General features: G+C 39.7%; 1 protein-coding gene across 1 annotated transcript; it reads right to left on the bottom strand.

Moving 5' to 3' along the window:
- Positions 1–19,479: 19,479 nt before the first annotated feature.
- Positions 19,480–20,066, bottom strand: LOC141812774 (ethylene-responsive transcription factor ERF003-like). Its single transcript, XM_074700764.1, has 2 exons — positions 19,984–20,066; positions 19,480–19,912 (listed from the first exon to the last, which is right to left on the bottom strand). Exons 1-2 carry the CDS (start codon positions 20,064–20,066, stop codon positions 19,480–19,482), a joined length of 516 nt encoding a protein of 171 aa, XP_074556865.1.
- Positions 20,067–27,851: the final 7,785 nt, after the last annotated feature.

Raw genomic sequence — 27,851 nt, forward strand, 5'->3', positions numbered from 1 at the left:
TTTCAAAATGACTGGATAGAAATGACTTAGTTTCATATAACAGATCCTTATTATTGCTCGTAAGTAATATGTCATCCACATACAGGACAAATATAACAAACTTGCTTTCGTTGAACTTGACATATATGCATTGATTAATAGAATTCTCTCTAAATTCATATGGGATGACGACTTGATCAAATTTTCAATACCATTGACGAGATGCCTATTTTAGATCATAAATGGGTTTCTTTAATTTACATACTAGGTGCTTTGAATTTTCAGACTTAAAGTTCTCCGATTGTATCATATATAGATTTCTCAATATGTTTATTGAGAAATGCAGTCTTTACATCCATCTGATGTAGATTTAAATCAAAATAAGTTATAAGTGTTATGATTATCCTAAGAGAGTCATTCGTCGGCACAGGTGAGAAAGTCTCCTTGTAATCAATGTCTTCCTTCTTAGTGAATCTCTTGGCAACAAGATGAGTCTTATACTTTCGACATTGCCCTTTGAATCCTGCTTGATTTTATATCCATTTACAATCAACGGATTTAGTACCTTTGGGTAATTTGATAAGTTCCTAAACGTTATTGTTTACCATAGACTTTAACTCTTCTTGCATGATATTAATCCACCTTTCAGAGTTAGAGCATTATTTGACTTCTTGAAAAGATGTAAGATCACTCTCCAATCCATTGTCAAACTCGTGCTCTTGAAAATAAACATAATCACGAGAAATCGTGGATCTCTGTTCCCTCGTAAATCGTCTTAAAGACACTTGTTCTTGAGGTGGTTGTCTGGTTGATGTACTTGCTCATCAATATGCGACAATATCTCATATGCACTTTCAATGGAGGGGGCCTACCGCTTCAATATCTCAATTGGAGATGTCATGGGAATATATTGGTTCACTACTCCCTCTAGATGTGCGATATGATAACCATACTACTACTGATTGCATTAATAGTAACAACAGGAGGATTACTTACACTTTCCTCAAACAATATTTTCCTAACTTTATTACTCCTAGTGTCCTCAATAAATTTGACGTTTCTCATTTCGAAGAAGGATCTGTTAGAGGGATCATAAAATTTATACCTATTAGACTTTTCAAGGTAACCCATAAAATTACAGCTCACAGTTTTTGAGTTCAGTTTCTTTTCATTAGGCCTGTAAGGCCTAACCTTAGCTGGACACCCCTAGATGTGTAAATATCTAATACTAGGCTTCCTACCCAGCTACATCTCGAATGGAGTTTTAGTTACTATCTTACTTGGTACTTTGTTAAGTAAGTAAATCACAGTCTTGAGTGCCTCACCCTATAAAGATTCAGGTAAAGAAATGAAAGTCATCATACTTCTTACTATATATTTTAGGGTACGATGACATCGCTCAACTACACCAATTTAACTGGGAGTACCAAGCACAGTATACTGAGATATAATTCCATACTCAATAAGATAATTCACAAAAGGTCCTGGACATTGTTCATCTAATCTATAATATCTACCGTAATATTCACCTCTATGATCAGATTGGATGATTTTACTTTCTTACCTAGTTGATTTTTAAATTCGACCTTGAAATTTTTGACTATATCTAAAAATTACGACTTCTCATGAATAAGGTACAAATAGGCGAATCGAGAGTAATCATCTATGAAGCTAATAAAATATGTGTGTCCATTCCAAGATATCTTAAGGAATGGTCCACAAATATTTGTATGTATTAGTTTCAAAACATCACTACAACGATTTACCCTTTTTTTTTTGTTAGTTGTCTTCCCTTAACACTCAATGCAGACATCAAAGTCTGACATGTCAAGGAATTGAGAATTCTATGTAATATTAACCTTCTCGACGTTGTCTAGATATATGTCCTAAACGTCTATGTCACAATATGGATGAATTCTTGTTAGTTAATTTGCATTTTGTACCTATACTATGCATAATTAAATTGTCAACCATAGTAGTTATGATATTTAATTTATAAAGCTTATCAATCAAGGAACCATTATCAAACAGTGCTGAATTATAAAAAATACTAAAAATTCTATTTCTAAATTAACAAGAATAACTTGATTTGTCCAAATAAGGAATTGAAATTAAATTCTATCAAAAAGATGGTATAATAAATATATTTTCTAAATTCAAAAAGACATTAGTTACTAAACAAAGCCTAAAAATATTAATGGACTCGACTTTAGCCTTTTTCTCATTTCCCATATAGATATATCTTTCACCATTAAGCAGAAGACAACTTTTGAGACAATCCTATATAGTGACACTTATGTGAGTAGTAGCATTGGTATCTACCCACCAAGTGTTAGAGGGTACAATAGCCAAATTGACTTCTGAACTAACAAAGTTGAGAAGTTTACATTTCTTTACAAGCTAATTAGCGTATTTGGGACAGTCTTTTTTCATATGATCTTTTTTCTTGTAGAAGTAACAAGTGGACTCTTTATCTTATTTCTTGTGCTCCTTATAGCCAAAACTTCTAAAATCTACAGTTTGCTTTTTTCCTTTCCTTTATTATTAATCTTTTTTTGCTTTTTGCTTGAACCTTGGGAACTATATGCTAAGTGAGCACTTTTAGGTGTCTCACACCTTAGTCTCATCTCGTCTTACACGCACTAAGCTATAAACTCATTTAATATCCACTTATCCATTTTGAGTATTATATAAAATTTTAAAAGTAGTGAACCATGCAGGCAGAGACATCAAGATGAAATGCACTAACATAGACTCAGACATTTCGAGTTTTAGTGCTTTCAGACTGGTGATGATATTGGACATCTCCATAATATACTTTCTGATATTTTCTTTGTCGTTATATCGCATAGTTACTAACTTTGAAAAAAGTGTGATAGTTTCAACCTTTTCGTTTGCAACAAAATAGTTTGCTAATTGGCTAAGGAAACTTCTACATCTTCTTCTTCAGTAATAGAGTCTTTAATTGATGTCAATATGGAAAGCCTCATGATACTTAGACACATGCGATTTGATTGATCTCACTTACAAGTCTGGCCCTCTACTATATGGTGTTAGCACTAGTCAAGGGTGCAGGGCGATTATATCTTAATGCATAGTCCAAATCCATGTAGCCCAAAACTATGATAGTCGTAATTTTCCATTCAACAAAATTAGAACAAGTTAGAGTGAGGATGTTATTAAGACTAGTAGTTACTGATTGTACTGAAATAATAAAAAAGAGAAAATTATTAATGTCAAGAACATATATATGTGTAGATAATAAAACATATAAATAAATATATAAATGAGCTTTTTATGAGATACCAAATACAACATTGTATTTTACTCTTTGGGCTAAAATGTAATTTATTAGCGGTACTTTCTAATATAACTCAAACTTTAGTTGGCCACATAATGAGCCTTCTTTTGGGCCGACCTATTATGTGAATAATTCAACACTTGATATGAGTTATATATTGGTCTATAACTTACATCAACCTTAATCAATCACGTAATATGTCTTCTTATGAGCCGATATATTTTATGCATGATCTAAACAAAATAAATTTGTTCTATTATTGTAAGCTACCTTGAACATATATTTGGTATAAAAGTAATTTTTCTTTGAGTCAATTACTTTTAGTATAAATATACGTCTACTGACATAAAATACACTAAACTTCTAATGTGTCTTCCTTTGGACCGATACAATAGTTCAATTTAATAACACGTGTGTAGATAGATCCAAGAAGACCCTAGGAACTTTAATCGAATAGACTTAATCATCCTTAATAGCTCAAAATATTAGACTTATCAATCGATTGATACCATATGACAATCGATTGGTATCACTCAATCAATTTGAAAGCCTACTATTGTAATCTCCTAGAAATTTTAGAGTTAGAATTAATCAACCCTAAAATTAGTCAAGCCAATTAGGTTAATGAACTCGGAGCTAGAATTATGTTGGATCTCTTGGACACCGGCTAGAGAGGGGGGGTGTGAATAGCCGTCCACACTTTTCGCCTTTTCTTCCTTCGTCTTCGTTAGCACAGCGGAATGATTAATCAGAAATACGAAGACTGAAATCAGCACGCTAACTCAAGGATTTACGAGGTTCGGAGATGATGCTCCTACTCCTCGGCGTGTCCGTAAGGTGGACGATCCCTCGATCTTTCGGCAGATCAGACCCCGATAAATACCGGCTATAATCTTCTCCTTCTCGGTGGAGGAACCTCTCCACAGAATGTCTCAAAGATACAAAGATAAGCTCAAGACAAGGAGAATACAATGAATCAAAGATCGGACAACAGAGACAACAAGAACCGCTTGCTGCTCAGCCTGTTCCTCCAAACACAGGACGTTGCTCTAGACAGAGCCAACAAGAACAGCTAGCAGCACAAGCCTGTTCCTCCAAACACAGGACGTTGCTCTTGTTTCCTCTTCTTTGATTCACGATCAGGCTCTCACGATAAGATTGGCAATGGCGCTTCTGAGCTCTCAAGGATGATCAACAATAGTAAATGCGTGAGTCCCACTCCTCAGCGCTGCTTCTCGCTTCTCTTATAGCCTCTGCTTGGTTCTTGTGCCCAACGGATCCCTGCACTGTTCTGACACCAGCTGCCGTCCGTTGTCACAGAACTCTCCCTGCAGAAGAGACAGCTCAAAAGCCCGCCTTGGAACTCTCACCATACATTTGAATTTCCCTCCATAACCTGTCCTGTATATCTGCACACTCAAAAGCAGCATTAAAAACATTCCAGCACAAGGACATAGTATAAGGATGGATAAAACATTAAAGTCCAGGTCACGAGCAAAGCTACCAAAGCTTTCTCGGACCAAACAGGAGACCGGGCCACCAAGGCCCTCCTCCTGGAATCAAGAGACCGAGCCACCAAGGCCCTCCTCTTGAGGAATCAGGAGACCGAGCCACCAAGGCCCTCCTCCTGAGATCGAGCTACCAAAGCTCACGGTCCCGAGCCGAGCTACCAAAGCTCTCCCGGACCATCCGGCCATTCGCACCAAGCTCCCGGCCACTCAGGTTCTGAGCCACCAAGGCTCCCTGAATCGATCGAGCTACCAAAGCTCACGGTCCCGAGCCGAGCTACCAAAGCTCTCCCGGACCATCCGGCCATTCGCACCAAGCTCCCGGCCACTCAGGTTCTGAGCCACCAAGGCTCCCTGAAATCGAGCTACCAAAGCTCACGGTCCCGAGCCGAGCTACCAAAGCTCTCCCGGACCATCCGGCCATTCGCACCAAGCTCCCGGCCACTCAGGTTCTGAGCCACCAAGGCTCCCTGAAGATCGAGCTACCAAAGCTCACGGTCCCGAGCCGAGCTACCAAAGCTCTCCCGGACCTGTCCCGGCCATTCGCACCAAGCTCCCGGCCAATCCGGTCCTGAGCCACCAAGGCTCCTCCTGGACCATCTCGGAGACGAGCTACAAAAGCTCTCTCCATTCGCCCACGAACACCAAGTTCTCGGCTACTTCGGTCCTAAGCCACAAAGGCTCCTTCTGGACCAATCCGGAGACGAGCTACCAAAGCTCTCTCCATTCGCCCACGAGCACCAAGCTCTCGGCAATCACAGTCCTGAGCCACAAAGGCTTCTTGTCTCTCGGCCAAGGGCAATACCTTCCCGGTTTCACCTCTCCTGATCAGATAATCACTTTCCCGGGCAAGATCTTACATCTCCCGGGCAAGATCTCACTTCTCCGGTTAAGACATTCTCCTCCGGACAGAAGTCAGGCTATCCAAGCATTCTCCCGGACAAGCTTCTCTCGGCTTTGTTTCTCTCCGGCCAAACATCTCTTCTCCCGGCTCAAACGTCTCTCGACGAAGTTAATCTCCTTGCCGGGCAAGATCTTACTTCTCCCGGGCAAAAACTTATTTCTCCCGGGAGTTCGGGTCAAGTTTGTTCCCGGGCAACTCTTCTCCGACACTCTTCTCTTCTTCTCCCGGCTTCACTTCTCTTCTTCCGGCTTCACTTCTCTTTTTCCCGGCCAACCTACTCTAGACTAAGATGAACTTCTTCCCGGGCAAGATAATATTTTTCCCGACCAAGACAGAAATTTTTTCCCGGGCAAGATTTTCCCGGCCAAGAGCGGTAAATTTTCCCGGCTGATATTTCTCCCCGATCACACGATCTTCCCGGCTCGACCAGTACCTGGTCGACCACGTGGTCGATCACTGAAGCAGCTGATCGACCACGTGGTCGATCAGAAAGCAGCTGGTCGATCGACCATGTGGTCGACCAAGAGCAAGCTGGTCGACCATGTGGTCGACCAGCGTTGATGCACTTGAAAAAACATTACGTTGAATGCCTTTTTTACATTAGCCATGCAATGCAACATGCAACGTTTTTCATTGAAACTAAAAGCTTGCAAATATGCCATTGCATGAGTTTAATTACAAATGCTTTTGATTAAGCAAGCATGAATTCTTTTAAGCATGCAATGTTCTTAATAACAATTATCATGCAAATTAATAAGCATAAAAATTAAAGCACATATGTCATTATAATCACTTCATTTCAAGGGGTTTCGGCTATTCCGGGTAAACTTCAACTTATCTAGCCCAACTAGTCCGGTAAGACTAAACTTAAATCTTTTGTATTTAACCTGACTTTACTTGTCAAACAACAAAACAGACTCAAGTCTGACCAGACTCAAGTCTGACTAGGGTCAGACTGCATCAACAATCTCCCCCTTTTTGTTGTTTGACAACCCGATTTAAGTTTAGCCGGGTAGGTCCTTTTCTAAACTTAACTATCTCTCCCCCTTTGTCAAACATCAAAAAGAGTTTGTGGGGATCAGAATTTGGATTATAAAATGCTCCCCCTTTTAATCTTAATAACTAAAGGATGAGTAAGAAAGAATCGGAAGTAACAATACTCCCCCTTAATTCATGATCATTCTCTTAACCCCTTAAGGATTCAGGTTTAGCCCGGGTAAATGTTTAAAACAACTCTCCCCCTTTCGGATTTAAGTTTCTGCCCGGGTAGTACATGTAAACAACTCTCCCCCTTAATCGGACTCAATCTCTCCCCCTAGATTGCTCCCCTTAGATCTCTCTCTCAAGATTCCCGGGTCAGATAAGAGTTATCAGATGGCACAATAGGTCAATATTGTATCTAGGTGCCATGTCTGAGTTACTATAGGCTACCACCACCAAGTAAGTCGGGAAAGAGTTGCCGAGAAAAGAAACAGCTCGGCTGATTGGAGAGTGATGGTTGTGTGACTCGGCTGAGAAAGTTTTCTTGTAAATAGCAAGCAAGCCGAGATAGGTGATGAGTAGGCCGAGAAAGAATATGTAAGTCGGCTGAGAAGAGCAACTAATGATTTGGCTGGGAGGAGTGTGAAAAATTAAACCATACTCCCCCTTAAGCTGTGGTTCTCTCCCTTTTAACTCTCCCCCATAAATGTTTGATTCAACATAACTATACCTCCCCCTAATTGAGATCAGAGTTTGGGTTGAGGAGTTGGAGTAGGATGACGCCGAAAACTTCTAATCCGACTGATCGATTTTGTTATTAAAATAGATCAAATGATATACAGATCAAGTCGGGTAAGGGTTACAAATGGCACGACAGGTCAATATGGTTTCTAGGTGCCATTAAGTAAGCCGAGAAGGAGTTGCCGAGAAGAAAAACAACTCGGCTGAGACAATAATTACTCGGCTGTAGTAAGGAGTTGGCTGAGCCGAAAGATATGTCGGTAGTAAGGTGGCTCAGGGTTTTTAGAAGATGAGTCGGTGATAGATCACCAACCATACTTGTAGAATAAACCCCGTTATGAAAATCCTTAATGATCAGGGAAATATTTTCTATGATCTTATATTTAATACTCATTCCCGATCATATACTCGGAGCATCCACTTTCAACCATTCAAGTTGATGGGAGCTCCCCCTTGGCCTATGCCGACTAGACGCGGAAGATAGATGCCTTAGGCACCCACACTTTGGGTCCTACTGCATCAACAATGTATGACTTCGGCACCCATGCCTTAGTCACACCCTTTCTAACTACCGAGTCTTAGCAGTATGTGATTTATCACTAGTCCGTGCTAATAGGGATTGAAAACTAGCTCCCTTGAGTTGAGATTGATATCCCAACCCAGCCTTGTTGTATACTCCCCTTTGGGAGTTCAGGATCATATCCAAGGTCTTGGAGCTTGTTGAAAATTTCTCAAGCAACTGCTTGAGATCTCCTACTTGGTTCTTTAATGATTCATTTTCATTTTCAAGAACCTCTAATCGAGGGTTATCAGTCTCATTCATCCTAACAGATCTTAAATTTTCTACTTCATGCTTCAAAGATTTAACATTATTTTTTGACTTTTTAAGCATGGTAGAAAGATATGAAATTGCTTTATAACAATTCTGTAATTTAACTAATGTTACCTCTTCATCATCCGAAGATGATGAAGTCGAGCTTGATTCCTCGCTGGAGCTCTCGGAGTCTGAATGTACTTGCGCCACGAAAGCGAAGTCGTGTGTGCTTTCCTCCGATGAGCTTGATGAGGACTCATCCCTCGCAGCTTTCAGTGCCCTCTTCTTCTTCTTCTCCTTCCTCTTCCTTCCTCCTTTGCTCCTTTCACCTGCACACAGAGCTATACCTTTCTCTTTTTGCTTTTTATTAGCAAGCTCGTGCAGTTCCATTTCACAGAAAAATTCATCTAATTTAACTGTAGATAAATCCTTGGAAACCTTATACGCATCCACCATGGATGACCATAAGGCGTTCCTCGGAAAAGATTTAAGCGCATACCTGACGAGATCACGGTTTTCGATATGCTCATCAACGGAGTGAAGGCCGTTGATGATTTCTTTGAATCTTCCGTGAAGCTCGCTCACAGTCTCGCTCTCCTTCATCGCGAGATTTTGCAGCTGGTTCAGGAACAAGTCCCTCTTTGCTACACGAGAGTCCTGGTTTCCCTCGTGCAGCTCGATGAGCTTGTCCCACAGATCCTTCGCGCTTGAGAATGGACCAACCTTGGTGAGTTGGTCTCTGTTAAGTCCGCACTGAAGGGTGACCACTGCTTTTGCATCAGCTTGACTCTTTCGTATTTGTTCTGCTGTCCACCTCGAAGAGTCGAGCTCCTTGCCTTCTTTATCCTTCGGAGGGGTGAATCCCTCCTTTACTGAAAACCACATGGAGATGTCGGTCTTCAAATAATACTCCATGCGGCTCCTCCAATACTGAAAATCTGATCCGTCGAAGAACGGAGGTCTGGTGGTGCTGAATCCCTCCTTCATAGCCATTTGATGTTGCTCGTTGGGTGTTAATCCGGATGACAGAGCAGCCTTGCTCTGATACCACTTGTTGGATCTCTTGGACACCGGCTAGAGAGGGGGGTGTGAATAGCCGTCCACACTTTTCGCCTTTTCTTCCTTCGTCTTCGTTAGCACAGCGGAATGAACAATCAGAGAACACGAAGACTGAAATCAGCACGCTAACACAAGGTATTTACGAGGTTCGGAGATGATGCTCCTACTCCTCGGCGTGTCCGTAAGGTGGACGATCCCTCGATCTTTCGGCAGATCAGACCCCGATAAATACCGGCTATAATCTTCTCCTTCTCGGTGGAGGAACCTCTCCACAGAATGTCTCAAAGATACAAAGATAAGCTCAAGACAAGGAGAATACAATGAATCAAAGATCGGACAACAGAGACAACAAGAACCGCTTGCTGCTCAGCCTGTTCCTCCAAACACAGGACGTTGCTCTAGACAGAGCCAACAAGAACAGCTAGCAGCACAAGCCTGTTCCTCCAAACACAGGACGTTGCTCTTGTTTCCTCTTCTTCGATTCACGATCAGGCTCTCGTAAGATTGGCAATGGCGCTTCTGAGCTCTCAAGGATGATCAACAGTAAATGCGTGAGTCTTTTCCTCCTCAGCGCTGCTTCTCGCTTCTCTTATAGCCTCTGCTTGGTTCTTGTGCCCAACGGATCCCTGCACTGTTCTGACACCAGCTGCCGTCCGTTGTCACAGAACTCTCCCTGCAGAAGAGACAGCTCAAAAGCCCGCCTTGGAACTCTCACCATACATTTGAATTTCCCTCCATAACCTGTCCTGTATATCTGCACACTCAAAAGCAGCATTAAAAACATTCCAGCACAAGGACATAGTATAAGGATGGATAAAACATTAAAGTCCAGGTCACGAGCAAAGCTACCAAAGCTTTCTCGGACCAAACAGGAGACCGGGCCACCAAGGCCCTCCTCCTGGAATCAAGAGACCGAGCCACCAAGGCCCTCCTCTTGAGGAATCAGGAGACCGAGCCACCAAGGCCCTCCTCCTGAGATCGAGCTACCAAAGCTCACGGTCCCGAGCCGAGCTACCAAAGCTCTCCCGGACCATCCGGCCATTCGCACCAAGCTCCCGGCCACTCAGGTTCTGAGCCACCAAGGCTCCCTGAAATCGAGCTACCAAAGCTCACGGTCCCGAGCCGAGCTACCAAAGCTCTCCCGGACCATCCGGCCATTCGCACCAAGCTCCCGGCCACTCAGGTTCTGAGCCACCAAGGCTCCCTGAAATCGAGCTACCAAAGCTCACGGTCCCGAGCCGAGCTACCAAAGCTCTCCCGGACCATCCGGCCATTCGCACCAAGCTCCCGGCCACTCAGGTTCTGAGCCACCAAGGCTCCCTCCTCGAGACCAAAGCTCACGGTCCCGAGCCGAGCTACCAAAGCTCTCTCGGACCTGTCCCGGCCATTCGCACCAAGCTCCCGGCCAATCCGGTCCTGAGCCACCAAGGCTCCTCCTGGACCATCCCGGAGACGAGCTACAAAAGCTCTCTCCATTCGCCCACGAACACCAAGTTCTCGGCTACTTCGGTCCTGAGCCACAAAGGCTCCTTCTGGACCAATCCGGAGACGAGCTACCAAAGCTCTCTCCATTCGCCCACGAGCACCAACTCCCGGCTATCACAGTCCTGAGCCACCAAGGCTTCTTGTCTCTCGGCCAAGGGCAATACCTTCCCGGTTTCACCTCTCCTGATCAGATAATCACTTTCCCGGGCAAGATCTTACATCTCCCGGGCAAGATCTCACTTCTCCGGTTAAGACACTCTCCTCCGGACAGAAGTCAGGCTATCCAAGCATTCTCCCGGACAAGCTTCTCTCGGCTTTGTTTCTCCCGGCCAAACATCTCTTCTCCCGGCCAAACGTCTCTCGACAAAGTTAATCTCCTTGCCGGGCAAGATCTTACTTCTCCCGGGCAAAAACTTATTACTCCCGGTCAAGTTCCCGGGCAACTTTCTCTCGATACTCTTCTCTTCTTCCCGGCTTCACTTCTCTTCTTCTCAGCTTCACTTCTCGGCTTTTTTCCCGGCCAACCTACTCTAGACTAAGATGAACTTCTTCCCGGGTAAGATAATATTTTTCCCGACCAACACAATTTTCCCGGGCAAGATTTCCCCGGCCATTATTTTCCCGGCTAAGAAAACACGATAACACAGGACCTGATCGACCCCGTGATCAACAGTGTGGAGAAGACCAGCACCGTCGCCGCCTCTGTCAGGGGATTACCGCGACATTGCCTCCTTCACAATCCTTTGCCAGCTGCGTCGCCGATCGAGGGAGAAGGAAGTCGGATTCCACTGCTACCCTTTCTTGCTATCGGAAAAGAGAGCTTGCTGTCAGAATTTAGTTGGAGTCTAGGGAGATCACTGAGGTAAGTTTCCTTGTTGAATCTGGTTAGGGCTTCTTGTAACCGTGATTGATTTAGGGTTGCTTTAAGATTTAGAGACTTTGAATGTAATGGGAGGTGGGTTCTGATAGGTTAGGTTGGAACCGATGAATTAAGAAAGGATTGGTTGGCATGAATTTAATTGAACTTGTTTTAGAACTTGAACCGGTTGATCAAAATGTAGATTAGTTTTAAATTGTGGAAATTGATTTGTTCTTGAATGGTTGAGTCCGGTCAAACATGAGTTTGATCAGGATTCTTGAGAAAGGATTAGGGTTAATTAAGGTTGGATTAGTTGGACTCTAAGTTAGGTTAACTTGGATGGGGGTTAAAATCTAGATATCGACTAAGATTTTAATTAATGGCAAAATTATATATCGATCGTTTTATTTAGGAATGATATTTATTCTAATTACAGGACATTAAACTGAACTTCTGGACGGAGGTTCCTTGCTGATATAGAGTATTTTCGGAAGGCGGGTATCTCGATTCATCTTTTTAGATTTGTCTTATTGATATGTAAAGTTTGCTAGATTTAGTAGTAATATTTATGCGTTATTTCTGTTGTGGTAAGTTACTACTTGGTACATATGGTATGCTTTCCTTGTTACACTGTTTCATTACTGGCATAGATTGGCTATTATTATGCGCATTAGTGTCTTGCATTATTTTGCATGATTGCATGCTAGCGACCATCGGCTCCTTGATGACTTAGGATTTTTACGAATTAAATTGATTCAATTTTGGGCTTTTACATTGAAAATAATTATTTATTGAATAAATTTGACTTTAATTGTCCTATATTGCATTATTTAAGGATTGTTATAATTTTTGTGAATTAATGGTAAATTTTGGCATTAATTTGATTTTTATTGATTTTAGGGCTAAATCGGACCCAACTCGAGCTAAACCGTGGTCAACTCAAGTCAAAATTGCCAAACCAATCAAGCCAACACGGAGGACATGATTCAGATCGAGCCCGATCAAAATTCCAGAATTTTTCGCAAACCCTAAAGCCCTAGATCAAGTCCAGATCATCAAGTTCAGAACGGACGGTCAGGATGCATTGATTAATCAACCTGCACTATATAAACCCAAGTTTAATTGAGAAATCGCGCGGCGCCACTGTTCCTCGTTCTCCCGACGCCGATCCTCTGCTGATCGACGTACCAAACGGCGGCCTCCCTCCTTCCCAAATCTTTTCCATTGCTTTCCTTGATCCACGAGGAATCCAAAGCCGGTTCGTTGGGAAAAATCCAGCGGCTGGAGAGCGCGCGGCTGAGAGGGTTTCACGGCGGCGTTTTTCCCTGTTTCAGCTTGTTCCGGCAATTCACCTTGAAATCCGACGCCACCAACTGACGAGGGGTTCTCCGAGGTTCGGCGAGCACTCCGGAATTGTCACAGAATTGATTGGAGCAAGACGAAGAGAGAAATCTGGTTTTTGCAGCTCCAGAACCAACAGCCGAAACTCTGTTTGCATCGCCGTGGGTTTCTTCGGGGCAAATCAGGGTTCTGCTGCGAGCAACATACCGTCGACTAGCTTGAAGATTCCAAAGGGATTGTTGAAGCCCACGTTGTTGGATTCAGCGGTTCGATTGACACCGAATCAAGGAAGCAACGAAGAAGCATTGAGGGATGAGTTTCTGATTTCTAAATTCTAAATTCTGAACTCTTTTTATTTCTGCAAATTCAGTTTTAGTAATTCAATAGCTTAGCAATTTCGTGAATTCTGTTATTAGGTTAATGCCTTGCTTTGTTTGGATTTTGATTTGCATTAGAGTTGGTTTAGCCGAATTCAAACTTCTTTAAGATCTGGTTCCTGAACTTTGTTATAACTGTGGATTTCATTTCTCTCTGTCTGAATCTGAATTTTCTCTTTATGCATTCTGCTGTTTCGGAATTTTATAGTGTCTGGTTAAGTTGCATTGCTTTGTTTAGTGATTCATGATTAAATCTTTGTTTCCATTAGGTTGTTTCATTCGGCCAATTCATTCTAAAGTCTGAAATTCGGTTTCACAAACACTGTTCATAGTATCAGTATTTTGATTTGATAACTTTTCAGATCTTTCGAAACCTTAGTTGTCATTTGCATTTGTTAGGTAATTGCATGTAATAATTAGATTGAGTTTTGTTTGCAAGATAGGTTAGTTCTTTAGAATACAAATTTTTGTCTTAGTATACTCTTTTCCTAGTTCTAGTTTTTTTGATTTCTTTTAGCTATTAGCTAAGTTGTCTTGCAATGCATTATATAGATTAATACTGATTTAAATCACTTGTTATAGTTTTGATCATTGCATTTGAATTCATAAACATTCGTTTAAAGTCAAATTCTATGAATTGGGTTGAATTGCAATTTTTAGGTTTGATTTGATACTTTGTTTCAATAGTTGCATGTTTATATTAGTAAATTGCATTTCTCATTTGTTTTCTGATTTTAATTTTTCAATTACGTTGAAAAACACCAAAAACCCCATTTTATATAGAAAACCCCAAAAAAATACGACACCTAAGCTGAAGTTAAGCAATTATCTACTAGTCCTTGGAAAAATACGACTTGAGGCCCCTATACTCCCTTTTTCTGTATTTATCGCGGGTTTTCGAAAAAATCTACAAATTTCAATTTGAAGCCCTATCGTGACATCCAATCCAGGGTTTTCACTCCTCCTTTGCAGTCTGAGCCCGTCGCTAGTTACAGGATCTGCACACAACCACTCATGAGATAGTGGTACATCAGGAGGGTGTGTGCAGTTGCTTTGTCAGGGCTCCGCTTGGCCGCACCCGAGGTAGCAGTGTCATAGCGTGGTAGCATTAGGGCTCCGCTCGGCCACACCAGAGGTAGCAGTGCCATAGCGTGGTAGCATTACAGGGATCCCTCCTTCGCATTATGACGAGGAGATGAGAGCGTTGCTCCCCCATATGACTTGGGGTAGGAGGATAGGTGTACTCCGATAGGACATTCCATCATGTGCATATTGCATGGATTGCATTGTTATTGCTTGCTGCATTTATTATTGCTTGTTGTATATGTTGACGTGTACATACAGGAGATATTATGCATTGTGATTGTGATATTATATCTGTCGCAGGGTTATTGTCATTATAGTATTATATGATTCTGGTATGTACAGTTTTTTTTCTTCAGCAGTTCAGTTTTGTATTTATTACTGTACCGGTATGAGTATTACTGCTAGATTAGCTTATTGTATATATCTGTTAGATATCCGCTGAGTTCTTGGAACTCACCCCGTTGTTTTCATTTATTCTTTTCAGGTAGACGTCGGTCTGGAGAGCCGTGTTGTTAGTCCCTCGTCAAGTCGTCTTCAACGATTATTTTTGCTTTTGCTATATTTTCTTTTCAGTATTGGTGTCAGAACCGGTTATAGTTCATGTGGGTTTTTCGTATATGTGTTTGGTTTAGTGGTGCATGTTTATAATTGTCGGTTGTGGACCTTTGTCTCATAATTTAGTATTTGTTATCGTTGATATACATGTGTAGGATGTGTAAGTGGCCGTGTGGGTCACCTTTACTTTATTTAATGGTATGTCTCCATATTTTGTAGTATGGATAGGCCGTGTGGGCCTTATAGTCATGTTTGTATTCAGGGAAGTGAATTGTTACAGGAGAGATGTTGCCGAAATTTCTCGGACAATCGTCTCCCGGGGCGTGACAACTATATACGGCTTCAAGATCATCAATCGATTGGTGTCAACCAATTGATCTCGCTAATCGATCACAAACTCTTATGTGTTGAACATCTAAATCATCAATTGATTGTTGATTCATGACAATCGATTGGTGGTTACCAATTGATCACTTAAAGGTCACCAATCGATCATTTAAATTGATCACTAGAAGTAATCAAATTAGGTAATCGATTAAAATCGATTTTGTCATGGTTTTAGGACTGCCAATCAATTGACAAGATTGTTAGTTGATTGGCAGCGTTAATCAATTCCAAATGCTATTGTGTCCAACCTCAAATCACAAATCGATTGATGAAATTTCCAATCAGTTGGTGATAGCAGTTGAACCGATAGTCGATTAAAAACGATCTTGTATTCAATCCCGTTGAGCCAATCGATAGTTAAATCAATGCAATCGATTAGTGTCAACTAATCGATCACATCAATCGATTTTAGATATTTTTGTTCGCTAACTTAGGCTTGGTAATCAATCGCCTGACCAAGGCAATTGATTACACCATTGTAATTTGACCAAAAATAAATCTGACCAAAAAAGGATCAAATGCAATGGTTCTCTTAGAAGAAAGTGACTGTTCATCGCTATTCTTTATGTTTTTTTGTGATCTTTCATGAAAAACCTAGAAAACCAAGCCTTCCTAAGTTTTCTTTTTACAGATTATTTCGATGATTGAATACTAGTAAAACTATAACTAGCATGAAATTAACAAATTGAAGAAAAACTATCTTTAAACCATACAATATAATGAAATAGAACCTGACTCTGATACCAATTGATAGAACTTGTAAATTCTAAACCGTATAAATTCTATAAATTGAATAAGAACTCGAATAATTGGAAATACAAGAACATGGATCTAGTTTCAACGTTTAACATGACACAACATATTAATATGCATAAACAACGCCAAAGAACCTGATTGGAGAGTCATTGCCATTGTCCTATATATAATGCCAATTGCCCTATATATAATGCCAATTGCTCGATCCCTGTAGAAAAAGATGAAGCGAAAACAAGAGGATGGTATTCCAAGGGAATTAGGACAACAACACCGTAAAATCTTCATCAATAGGGAACGAAGACAAGATTTCAAGAAACCATAAACCCTTAGAAACCAACCCTATATATAGAAATCTAATCCGTTATCAACTCATAGATAATAATGGATCAGGCAATAGATTCTACAAATTTAATCACTACAAAAATTAAAGCAAATAGCGACGGACTATTTCCGTCGCTATTCGGTCGCTAATCGAGCTTAGCGATCGAATAGCGACGGAAATCGTCCGTCGCGAAAAATTCCGTCATTGACGTCACTTTAGAGACGGAATTTAAATTTCCGTCGCAAATTAGCGACGGAAATTTTTTTCCGTCGCTAAAAAGTAGCGACGAACTATTATTTCCGTCTCTAAGAATTAGAGACGGAATTTATATTTCCGTCTCTAATTTTTTTAAAAAAATAAAAAAAAAGCGTTTATTAGCGACGGAATTTATCATTCCGTCGCTAATAATTTAATTATTTTATATATTTTGATTTTTTTTTGAATTTCCTGTTTGTATATCAATCAAACATAGCGACGGGAATAATAATCCGTCGCTAATTTTAGAGACGGAAATATAAATTCCGTCTCTAATTAGAGACGGAAATTTAAATTCCGTCTCTAATTTTTTTAAAAAAATTAAAAAAAAACATTTATTAGCGACAGAATTTATCATTCCGTCGCTAATAATTTATTTTTATATATTTTTTATTTTATTTTTTAATTTCCTGTTTGTATATCAATCAAACATAGCGACGGCAATAATAATCCGTCGTTAATTTTAGAGACGGAAATATAAATTCCGTCTCTAATTAGAGACGGAAATTTAAATTCCGTCTCTAATTTTTAAAAAAAAATTAAAAAAAAAACATTTATTAGCGACGGAATTTATCATTCCGTCGCTAATAATTTATTTTTTTATATATTTTAATTTTTTTTGAATTTCCTGTTTGTATATCAATCAAACAAATATAACAGATCTGAATAATAAAATAAAATACTAATACAATATTTGAATACACGACATGTCAATATATCTGAATACAATATTAATACAATCTGAATACAATAATATCTGAATATATCACTAGCGACGGAATTAAAATATCCGTCTCTAAATAGCGACGGAATAATTTTTCCGTCGCAGAATATATCACTAGCGACGGAACATTTTATTTCTGTCTCTAATAATAGCGACGGAATTTAATTCCGTCGCTATTTCCGTCTCTATTTCACGTTTTTTTTGTGGTGAATCTACATTGATAATCCAAAACTCAATAAACCTAGTTAAATCACTCAAATAGGGTCGGTTTATATCCACATATATGAATTATAATTAAACTCAACTTAAGATATTAAATCCAACAGATAATTACTTGATTTAGATAATTGCTTGATTTATATAGAGAATTTATAAGACTTTACAAATAAGAATAAATTGATTTTGTTACGAGATTATGTAATCAAGGACAAATAACCTGAGTTTATAAGATAGTTGCACTACATTTATATTGTTTCATCATTAATTAGTCCCATTTCATTTATATTCTTGGATCGAGTCTTCTTCATCATGCCCCTTCAAACTATAGATTGTATTGGATCATATTGACCTCGGAGCTTAGCATGTGTAGACGAGGAGACTATAGTGCTTTGGTAAAGATGCAAATTAATTTATTAGAGGTGAAGATGAAAGTAGTTGAATATTTCTTGCCTCTAGATGTTATCTTGTGAAATGAAAATTGATTTCTATATGTTTTGTTGGTTGACAATATTATATGCAATTTGCATTTCACTTTGATTGTTAGGAGGCTTGGGATGTCATCGTTGTGGTGGATGAGGATATCATACACTTCGAATTTAAGCCTGCTCTTCATCTCTACTACCATGAATTAATCCAAGATTGCTCCCAGGGTATAACCGAGTTGGTGCTCGAATGGTAGAGTTGCATAATAAGTAAGGATTCGAGTTGCTCATTATCTGATTTACCTCCCTTTAATTTATCTAATCGTGAGACCGACGATAAAAGAAGCTCAGTGTAAGCGTTATCAAATTTTGCATCAAGCAATGAATTAACCTAAGGTCTACCCTAACATACAAATAATTTTAACTATTAAAATAATGCAATAATATACTAATGATTTATTTTTAAAAGAATCAGGTTTCATCAATTATTATTATTAATTGACTCCTTGGAATATGTATACTTCATAAGTGTTCTAATAACATTTTGAAATGAGTAATTTTAAGTTAAAAAAATATTGTATTTGTTTAGTGTCCTATCTGCAAGAAAATCGTGTTTCCGCCACTAACTATATATATATTCAAAGACTTCAGCGAGATTGATTGAATCAGCACATTTAGTTAATTCGATTTCCTTAACAATATGGAGAATATGTGGTCTTTCTCTATAGTCTATACTGTGAATTCAAAGACTTGAGTGACACTGCAACCTTTCTGTAGCATGCGAAAGATCAAAGCATCTAGATCTATCAATATTACTAAATACACAAAACAGCGTCCTTGTGGCCTTGCCATTGCACTTCCATGAAAAAGAGTTCTTGTGGCCTCACCATTGTTCCTAAGAATTAATTTAAGGCGTGTAGAATCATGGGCATCCAATGTTTCATTTTCTGACAGTAAACTAGAACAGGAATGCATGTTCAGGCACATGGTGCATCAACATATCTGATACCATGACGCCAATCTGTTCTAATCATCTAATGCACTCTGTATTACGATACGCGTCTTCTTTTAAAAAATGAGCGTTACAGACGACACCAACTTCATCTCTGTACCCAAATTTTCTCTCTTTGTTAATTCACAATCAAACAATCGAGTGATAACTATTAATTCTTCTCTTTTATCTCTCTAGTTTGGTTCTTCCAATAACTAGATCAATCAAGAAAGTTGAATGTTTGAGTTGGTTGATTCCACATGACTGAACAATTTATAGTTTTATTGTGCATCGTTCTCAATCTTTTATCAGAGCATTACGAAACAAGATCATTTGTTATTCGAATATATATGCTACATATACATTTTAGATCCATGAATCATATGCTGGAAAGGTTGGAATAACAGCAGTGACTACAGAGCAGTGAAGCAGAGTTCCATGGAAAGGTTGGAATCCAGCAGCTCCTCAATCATCTGTTCTACGTGACGCTCCTCTAGGCAACTAACCTCCACGTTCTCCCCCATCAACGCCGGCCTCACTTCCACGAAACTGCCCTCCGATGCCGAGCTGCTGTTTGCAACGGAGACCGACGGGGAAGAGGGCTGCCGCAGCGGCGTACCGGAGTCAGTAGGCCGCGCAGCTTGGACAGACGACAGCAAGTTGAAGCGATGCAGCTTCGCCGTGAGGGTTTCTGACAGGTACTTGCACTTGGCCGGCGAGGAGCCGTTTGGGCCGTGAGAGAAGTTGGTCTTCGCCATCGCCCCGCACATGAGTCTCGCTGCTTCGTCGTAGGCTCTCGCCGCATCGTAGGCCGTTTCAAATGTGCCCAGCCATATCCTCGTCTTCCTAAAATATAGAACACAACATTGTTTAGACCCATCGAAGATCATGATCCTCAAGAATAGAAAAGTAGTTACAGGAGAGGATGACGGATTTCAGAGACCCAGGAGCCCCAGTGCCTCTGCCGAACGCCGCGAAACCGCTTCTGAGGCCTGGCCATGTTAGACAAAGCATAGAGCTTCGTTCGGAGAATAGGGGAAGCAGGGGAGGGGTGGATTATATAGTTAGCTGGGTTCCACAACAAGGTTTGGTCACGCCTCAAGCTCTATATAAAATCTGGTCTTCCTTGTTTAGCGCAAGGGTTGGACTACAGATCTCGAATTACTAGTCTCTGTTCACTACTTGATTCGCCAATTCCCATACTTCACCTGTAAAAAATCCATACTCCAGTACCAAGGATATGCTATTTTTTTAGATCTCCCAATAAAATTCCTGATCCGCACAGAATTCGTCGCACCCTCCCCAAACGTTCCGTTTTGCTGGTTGTCTTGTAGCATGGAACCTTGCGAACTGAGAGTGCATGCCCATATCATTGGTTCCCTGGTAGGAGAAAACTTGTGCGCAAGCCTCAGAGTCTGGGAGGAGGAATTGAATATCAGTTAGATGGTCCAGAAAGAAGGCGAGCGAACCGCCCAGAGGAATTGAATATCAGTTAGATGGTCCAGAAAGAAGGCGAGCGAACCGCAAACTGTTGGCCCTCGATCTCACAAACACAGACATGGATGTGTGTGGCATGTCGTCACTGCGCTGCAACATTTGACCCGTCCTCCAATCCAAACGTTGCCGAAGCACTGTAACGGCAGACATTAGTCTTCTCCCATGCTTGCCTGATGGGAGGATATTCACAGCTCTGAAACTTTTCTCATTACTACTTAAACTTTTCTCTTACTTATTAAAAGAAATAACTCAAATAAACTTTTCCTTTTCTGTTCAGCATACGGAAACAAAAGAAATAAATATAAATTCTTGGACATAAAATAAACATTTATTCAATTTCTTGATCTTATTCCGCGGTTCCGTCGACACCACACATCAAACACTTTTCCAGCTGCCTCCTCTTTCCTAAAACTTTTCCTTTCTTTTATCTGCAGTATGAGGAAAATAAAATTATAAGCACACAGCTTAGTAAGTACCATCCTACTCACAAAACGATGCATATTTTAAAATCATACTTTTGAAAAATATGAAAGGAAATATTTTCATGCTTATAATTTATTGCTACTGAAACATATAAGCTAGATAAATATCATGGTATACGCATCATAACAAACACATGGACTAAAATCATAACTGAACTAAACATGATATTAAAAAACTACTTTCACTTCAAGTTAGTAATGAACTTTTGAAAACTTATACATATAGTAAGTGAAAATAGTAATCATCCTGCTGTGGGCCCGGCATTGTGCTAACTGTGCGCGCATCCCTAAATAGATCCGAGGTAGCTAATCCCGAACCCATTAGGGTACTATTAGGCGATCTGAGCCTAGAGGCGATCTAGGAGCCCACCACCCATGGACGATCTGAGTCCAAACACATGTCATATAAAAAGTAAAATACTTTCTTTAATAATTCTTTTCTCTTTAACCTTGCATATACTAGGCGATCTAGGGCCTAGGGGCGATCTAGGAGCCCACCCATGGACGAACTAGAGTCCATAATTACTGAGGCAAGGTAAATTATTTTCATAAACATTCTGTAAAAGAAACTAATCTCCACATACATACATAAATTTTCGAATAACTAAAACTATGGATTTATGCATACGAACGGAGCTACTTATACTGCAGGTGAGAGGTACTTACCTTGTCTGCTCAGTAGGGTTTTAACGCTAAGGTTTGTGAAATCGAAGACCTTCTCCGAGGTGCTCTAGCACCTTCTTCGCGCGACCTTAACAAAAGAAATCATAACTACAGCTTAATCCAAATTATTAACCTAAGCTAATCCTTCAATTAATTGCCCATTAATTATTTAAATCTCAATACTTTAATTAATTATTAATCAATTATTTAGCTTAACCCTTAAATATATACTAATTAATTACTAAACTTATTAAGGCAATGAACTATTAGTTATTACAAACAAATTACTAATCAAACTATTAATTACTGATTAAATCATAATTATTTACTAATTGCTAATTCGTAAACTTGATTAATCAGATACTAAGTATTAAGCTGATTAACCTAATGAAGTACTAATTAGTATGCAATTAACTTAATTAAACTAGATAAATCATTAAGTAAGCCCTTAATTAGTCAACCTAATCATAATTAATCAAATCTAATTACCATTTAAGTTAATCCACTAATACTCTTAATTAATCAACTTGATTTTAATTAATTACTCTAATTAAAACCCTTTAATTAATCACTTACCGTATTTAATTAACCTAGTTAATTAAAAACTCTGCTTCGTCTTCTCCGCGCGGACAGGGCACCAGGTCACGGGCGGGGGCGCGGCTGGGCACCGGCGGAGGTCGTCGGCGGTGGACAACGGCGCGGGCGGTGGCTTCGACAGAGGAGAGGGCAAAGCAGCAGGGTGATCGGGCGTTGCTTCCTTCTTCTCCGGCTAAGGAAAGCAGCGGCAGTGGCGTCGGCGGAGGGAGGGACGCGACCGGACTGTGTAGAGGGGAAAACGGAGAGGAGGCGGCGACGGCGGCGGCTCCGCTTCTCTTCACGCAGCGCCGGGGATGATGCGGGTCTTCTCACACGAGCAGGGCAGAACAGGGGATCGGCGTCGGCTGCTCCCCCTGCTCTGCTTCTCCACGCGGCCGGCGGCGAAGGGCGCGGCGGGGGTTTGGCTAGGGTTTGGGATCTCGGCCTCCTCTTATAGCCCTCTCCGTTCCGAGTTTTTCGCCGGCGGAATCGGGCGGCGGCGGGCCGGGCGCAGTCGCACGGACGGAGTCTCGCGGGCGCGGAAGGAGCGAGCGGCGCGGGCTTAATTAATGAGGAGTGTACAGTAACCTCCCGATTAAATCTAAATTACCGGCTAAACCCAATTAACCCAATTAAAACCTCGGTTTATTAACCAATTGAATCTATTACTGTAGCGAACCGGGTTCAATTTTGGTTCGCTTGGTTCACTAACCAAACGACCTCCGATTTGATCCAAACTAGTTTTGTTGGATTTGTGTTCGCGAGACGAATCTTTTCGCCACATATATAACATAATTACCAAATGAAATTCCTCCTATGCTAAATCTAATCAAAGTCTAAAAATAGGGAAAATAATACGGGCGTTACACTGGGTCTCATCCCTAAAATGTACAGTTTTTACAACTGAAGAGCAGACGAATAATAGAATTACTGTCCTAGTGAATCCACTAGATCCATATAACAATTTCAATGATTAGTTGAGAATTAGTTGGACCCGTGTCATTTTGGATACGGATTGGATTTTATTCGCACCATTAAACATCTCAAAGCACGCATGTGTTTCTCTATGGTAGGTGATAAGTCTGCGTTCACTATGGCTTCTAGCTGGATCTATTGTCAAGCACTTGTTAATTTGAAATCTAGTTGTCATTTACAATCAGTTGGCTGTAAACTTGCACGAGTATTCTTTGACCTTGCCATTTGACAAATACATTCCATTAGATCCTACAAATATTTAGGAACACGATTTCAGAAGTTCAGTCCTGTTGACATGTTCTCAGAGGGGAAAAAAATCCTACATATGTTGATTAATGAAGAATATGCAAGATGCATACATGAAGCTGTATGTAATTAGCAATATATTCTTCAAAATAAAAATATTTTTATATTTTTTTTACAGACTTTTTAATATTTTTTATTTTTAAATATTCAGGTTACACATGGGTCGTGCCTAAACTTGGTCCATATTAGATTTAGCGCTATCCACAATTGGGTTATAACTGACTCGACAACGGTTGACCAGACTCATAGACTTTACACCTTGCTCAAGATACCAAACACAACCTAGATTTTGTTGCATTAGATCACATAACATTGTCTCGCGTTAAGTCAGGTTGAATCACAAACGGTCTAATTAGATTGGCACTGCTAATTCAACCTTAGGACTATAGCTAGGACTTTCCTATACTATTTACACATTTAGTTCAGCTCATTAGTAAATCTAACAAGTTCAACTTGAACTCTTTACTATTATCAAAAACATGATTCTATCATCTGATACTCTCTGCATCGATAAAATCCACCCAACTTTAAAATAAAATCCCTTGACAGAGCAACCATCCTCATCTTCCTCCTAGTTGGGGTGGCCTAAGATCTATTCTCTCTTTCTTTGAGCAAGTTTTCACCTAGAGAAGCTGTGGCAGCCATGCAACAATGCTATGACCTTATGGAAAGCTTGTGACTACATTGTGACCTCGCAACGTCGTAATGGCTGTGGATAGGTCGTGAGTTCTTAGCATCCGCGAGCTATAGTTTGTGGCATCACTATTGTAGCTGGTACTACGAGCTATAGTTGTTTCCTTTTCCCCCTTCTTTTCTTAGCCTTTCTCTTCCTTTCCCTTGGGGAAACTTTTCATCATGAATTCCTTTCCATCCTTCATCCACACTTCAAAATAAACATGGCATTTTGGAAGAGATCTTTGGAAGCCGCAATGTTTGAGGTCATTTGGCTTTAATTTTTCTCCGAGTTACATTTGGATGCCATTAATATATTTTAAATTTTATGTGACAATATTAGCATTACCTATCTTGTTACAAATATGGTCTTTCATGCTCATGAAAAATATGTGAAAATTAATTTTTTTTTTAGAACCACGTGGTGAATTGACAGCAACTACTTTCTATATATATCTCTATATGTATGATGAGATTTTGGATACCTTCACAACACCATTAATAAGACAATGATTTCTTATTAGCATCCAAACTCAATATTCATCACCTCTAATGCCATTAAGTTTGCATGGTAATGATAGCAAAAGTAATAGTAATGATAAAATTTACATCGATAAAATTCACAATTGATTCCAATCATCAAGAGTTTAACATACAATTCATATTAGCTGTGTAATTATCATAATTCATATTGTCACCATAATTCTAAGATTGCATACCATCATTAATATTATCATAATTTATGACATTGCACTACTAGAAAAATGTTAATAGACAACGCGAAAAACGCGTTGTCTTTGTGGGTTAAAAAGCGTTGTAAGAGGCCCTGTTGTAAAAGGGGTCCCTCAACGACAACGCTTTTTAAGCGTTGTCTTTGTTAACATCGACAACACCTTCGCAACGCAGAAAAAGCGTTGTAAATATTACAACGTTTTTTGCAACGCTTTAAAAACGTTGTTTTTAATAGATATAACAACACATTTTACAACGGTTAAAAAGCGTTGTAATTTTGTTACAAATTGCTTGGGTTTTGCAACATTTTTAAAAGCGTTGTCTTTTGATTTTTTTTAGCAGTAAATAAGAAATAATATATTTTGTAAATACAAAACCATTGACTACAACTTTAGCAGCACCAAGTAACAGCAAGTGCATCACCAAGTATGGGCACAACATTAGCATCACCAAGTAACAGCAGCAGAAATAGAACAGGTCCATCTGCCAAATACCAGTCTGCCAAAAGATAATACTAATTTATCCAAAATATGGGCACAACAGCAGCAGATTTATACACAATGAACTATAGAGATCAGCATTCCATACCTACTCATAAACAACAGCAGCAGAATTAATCACAAACAACAAAATTATACACAATGAACTATGGAGATCAACATTCCATACACAACAACAGCAGCAGAATTAATCACAAACAAATATATTTATTACAAATAAATGAAATTATGGAGATCAGCATTCCATACCTACTCATAAATATGATCTTGTATACAGTCTGCCACCTCAGAACGCACCTCAATAATTTCTGCCCGAGTGTACTCAGCTGCCTTAAACTATGAACACACATATAGATTAAGTTAATTGGAAAAACAATGAACACTGACTTTGCAAAATGATAAATGGTTTATTTGAAGTGATTTGAACAAGTACTATTGATCGTAGTCCATCTCTTTCAATAGTTTCAATTTCTACAATAATCTGTCTCATAAATCTCATCACATAATAACCATATTGTTTCCCATCTGGTTGTCGAGGAGCCTGTGGTAATTGGACTCCACTATCAGTTAAAAGACAAATACACACATCAAGACCATATCAAACATAATTACACATACCTGTAGTATTTCCCACACTGATTTTTTCCGACCTTTCCTTCCCTTGTTTGAATTAAACAATCTCAAGGCCCTACATACGTTAATAAAATATGATATATTAGTGTTTTAACATGTGAATGAAATGCCCAATCAAATTACTCAGTTTGACCTCACATTTCCACAATATATTTCCAATCTTCATAACGCATTCGATGACTTAGAGAATCCAGCACATAAACAATCTACGTGTAGGATTCAATGACAGTGAGAATCCAATGACAACTGCATATAAACAAATAATTAGCTCATCAATTAAATAAGTTATCAACAGGGAGAAATTGCAAGTGATGTATTATTTACAACTGATCCGACATTACATGGGACCAAAACTAATTGATCTACTGATGCAGAAATAAGTTCATAATCATCATCAAACACATCATGTTCTAAAACTACTAATATAAATTTGTCGTCCTGTAAGGCACGCATACTATAACAATACAACATACGTAATGATCTAGGGGCACTTGCTGACAAAGTCAGTTTCTTTTTTTGTTGGTGGCCAATCTTCCTTTGAGGCTTCTAATAATTGAAGATGTTAACAAGTTATATAGGTTGAATAATAAAATATATTTGATACATTCAAATATGGCCTATAAGATCACACATACCTCATATTTCATCACTATCAAATCTTGTGGCCAAGCCACATGTGTTCCTATAGCATATGAATCACTTATAAATCGCGGACTGCAAGATTCCTGGATATATCATATGAACTCTCCAAGTTTTTATGTACTGATAAACGACACCACTGCAAGATTCCAAATTTTACCTTCTTAGAACCCCGAATACCCCAAACTTGTCTTCAAGTTCGCTAGCAGTCGTTCTGGGGTCAAGATTGCCAACATAAATACGAGCCATCCGAAACAAGTGTACCTGTACCACAACGAAAATTAGTCTCAGGTAGTTACAATTTCAATGATATGCCAATCCTCCAGTAATCACATGCGATCATCAAACCCATATTCCTTTATAGCCTCCGGAGGATACTCCGACCATAATACAGCATCAAAAACATAAAATTATTTTACTCTCTCGAAAGCCAAATCCGTCATAGCAGCACAAACCCCCGAATCCGCTCAAATCTCTATATGCATCTACAAATAGACATACTTGCTCAAGCGAAGAAGGATATTAGAGACCAAAATAATCGCATTTTTTGACGGCTCAAAGACGAAGAGCACGAATTAGGGTTCGGCGAAGAGAACGGAAACCCCCGAAATAAAAGATCACGGAGAAGGAAGAGTAGATCAACACCTACCGGCGATATAAATCGAGGAAGAGAGGCTGCGTGGATCGGTTCAAAGATTAGGGAGGAGATCTTGCGCGACGAAGATGACTTCCAAACCCAACCGCCAAAACCTTTGGAGAAGAGAGCGCCCATCGACAAGGCCGAGGCGGAAATAAATAGGCATCAACCTTTTTCCGCTTGCTGCCCGGTGATGGATTACAACCGTCCATTTGTGAAGGAGTACCTTTAACGAAACTTTCTGGCCCTTGGATCAGCGCTGTACTTTAAGAACGACCACAACCACACGATCTTCTGCTTTTTTTTTCTGCAATCAGATCGGATGCGGATTTGGATTTATTTGTGGTGTACTTAAAATTTTCAAATTTAATAAATGGAATTAACGTCAGAGTTTGTATATGTAATTAATTTTTTACAACTTTGTCACTTTTACAATTGTCTACTACTCGTAAACAACTTGTATATATGGGCTT

This window comes from Curcuma longa, chromosome 19, assembly GCF_044706935.1.
Source record: "Curcuma longa cultivar G26 ecotype Majalengka, Jawa Barat chromosome 19, ITB_CL_G26_1.1, whole genome shotgun sequence".
Classification (NCBI taxonomy): domain Eukaryota; kingdom Viridiplantae; phylum Streptophyta; class Magnoliopsida; order Zingiberales; family Zingiberaceae; genus Curcuma; species Curcuma longa.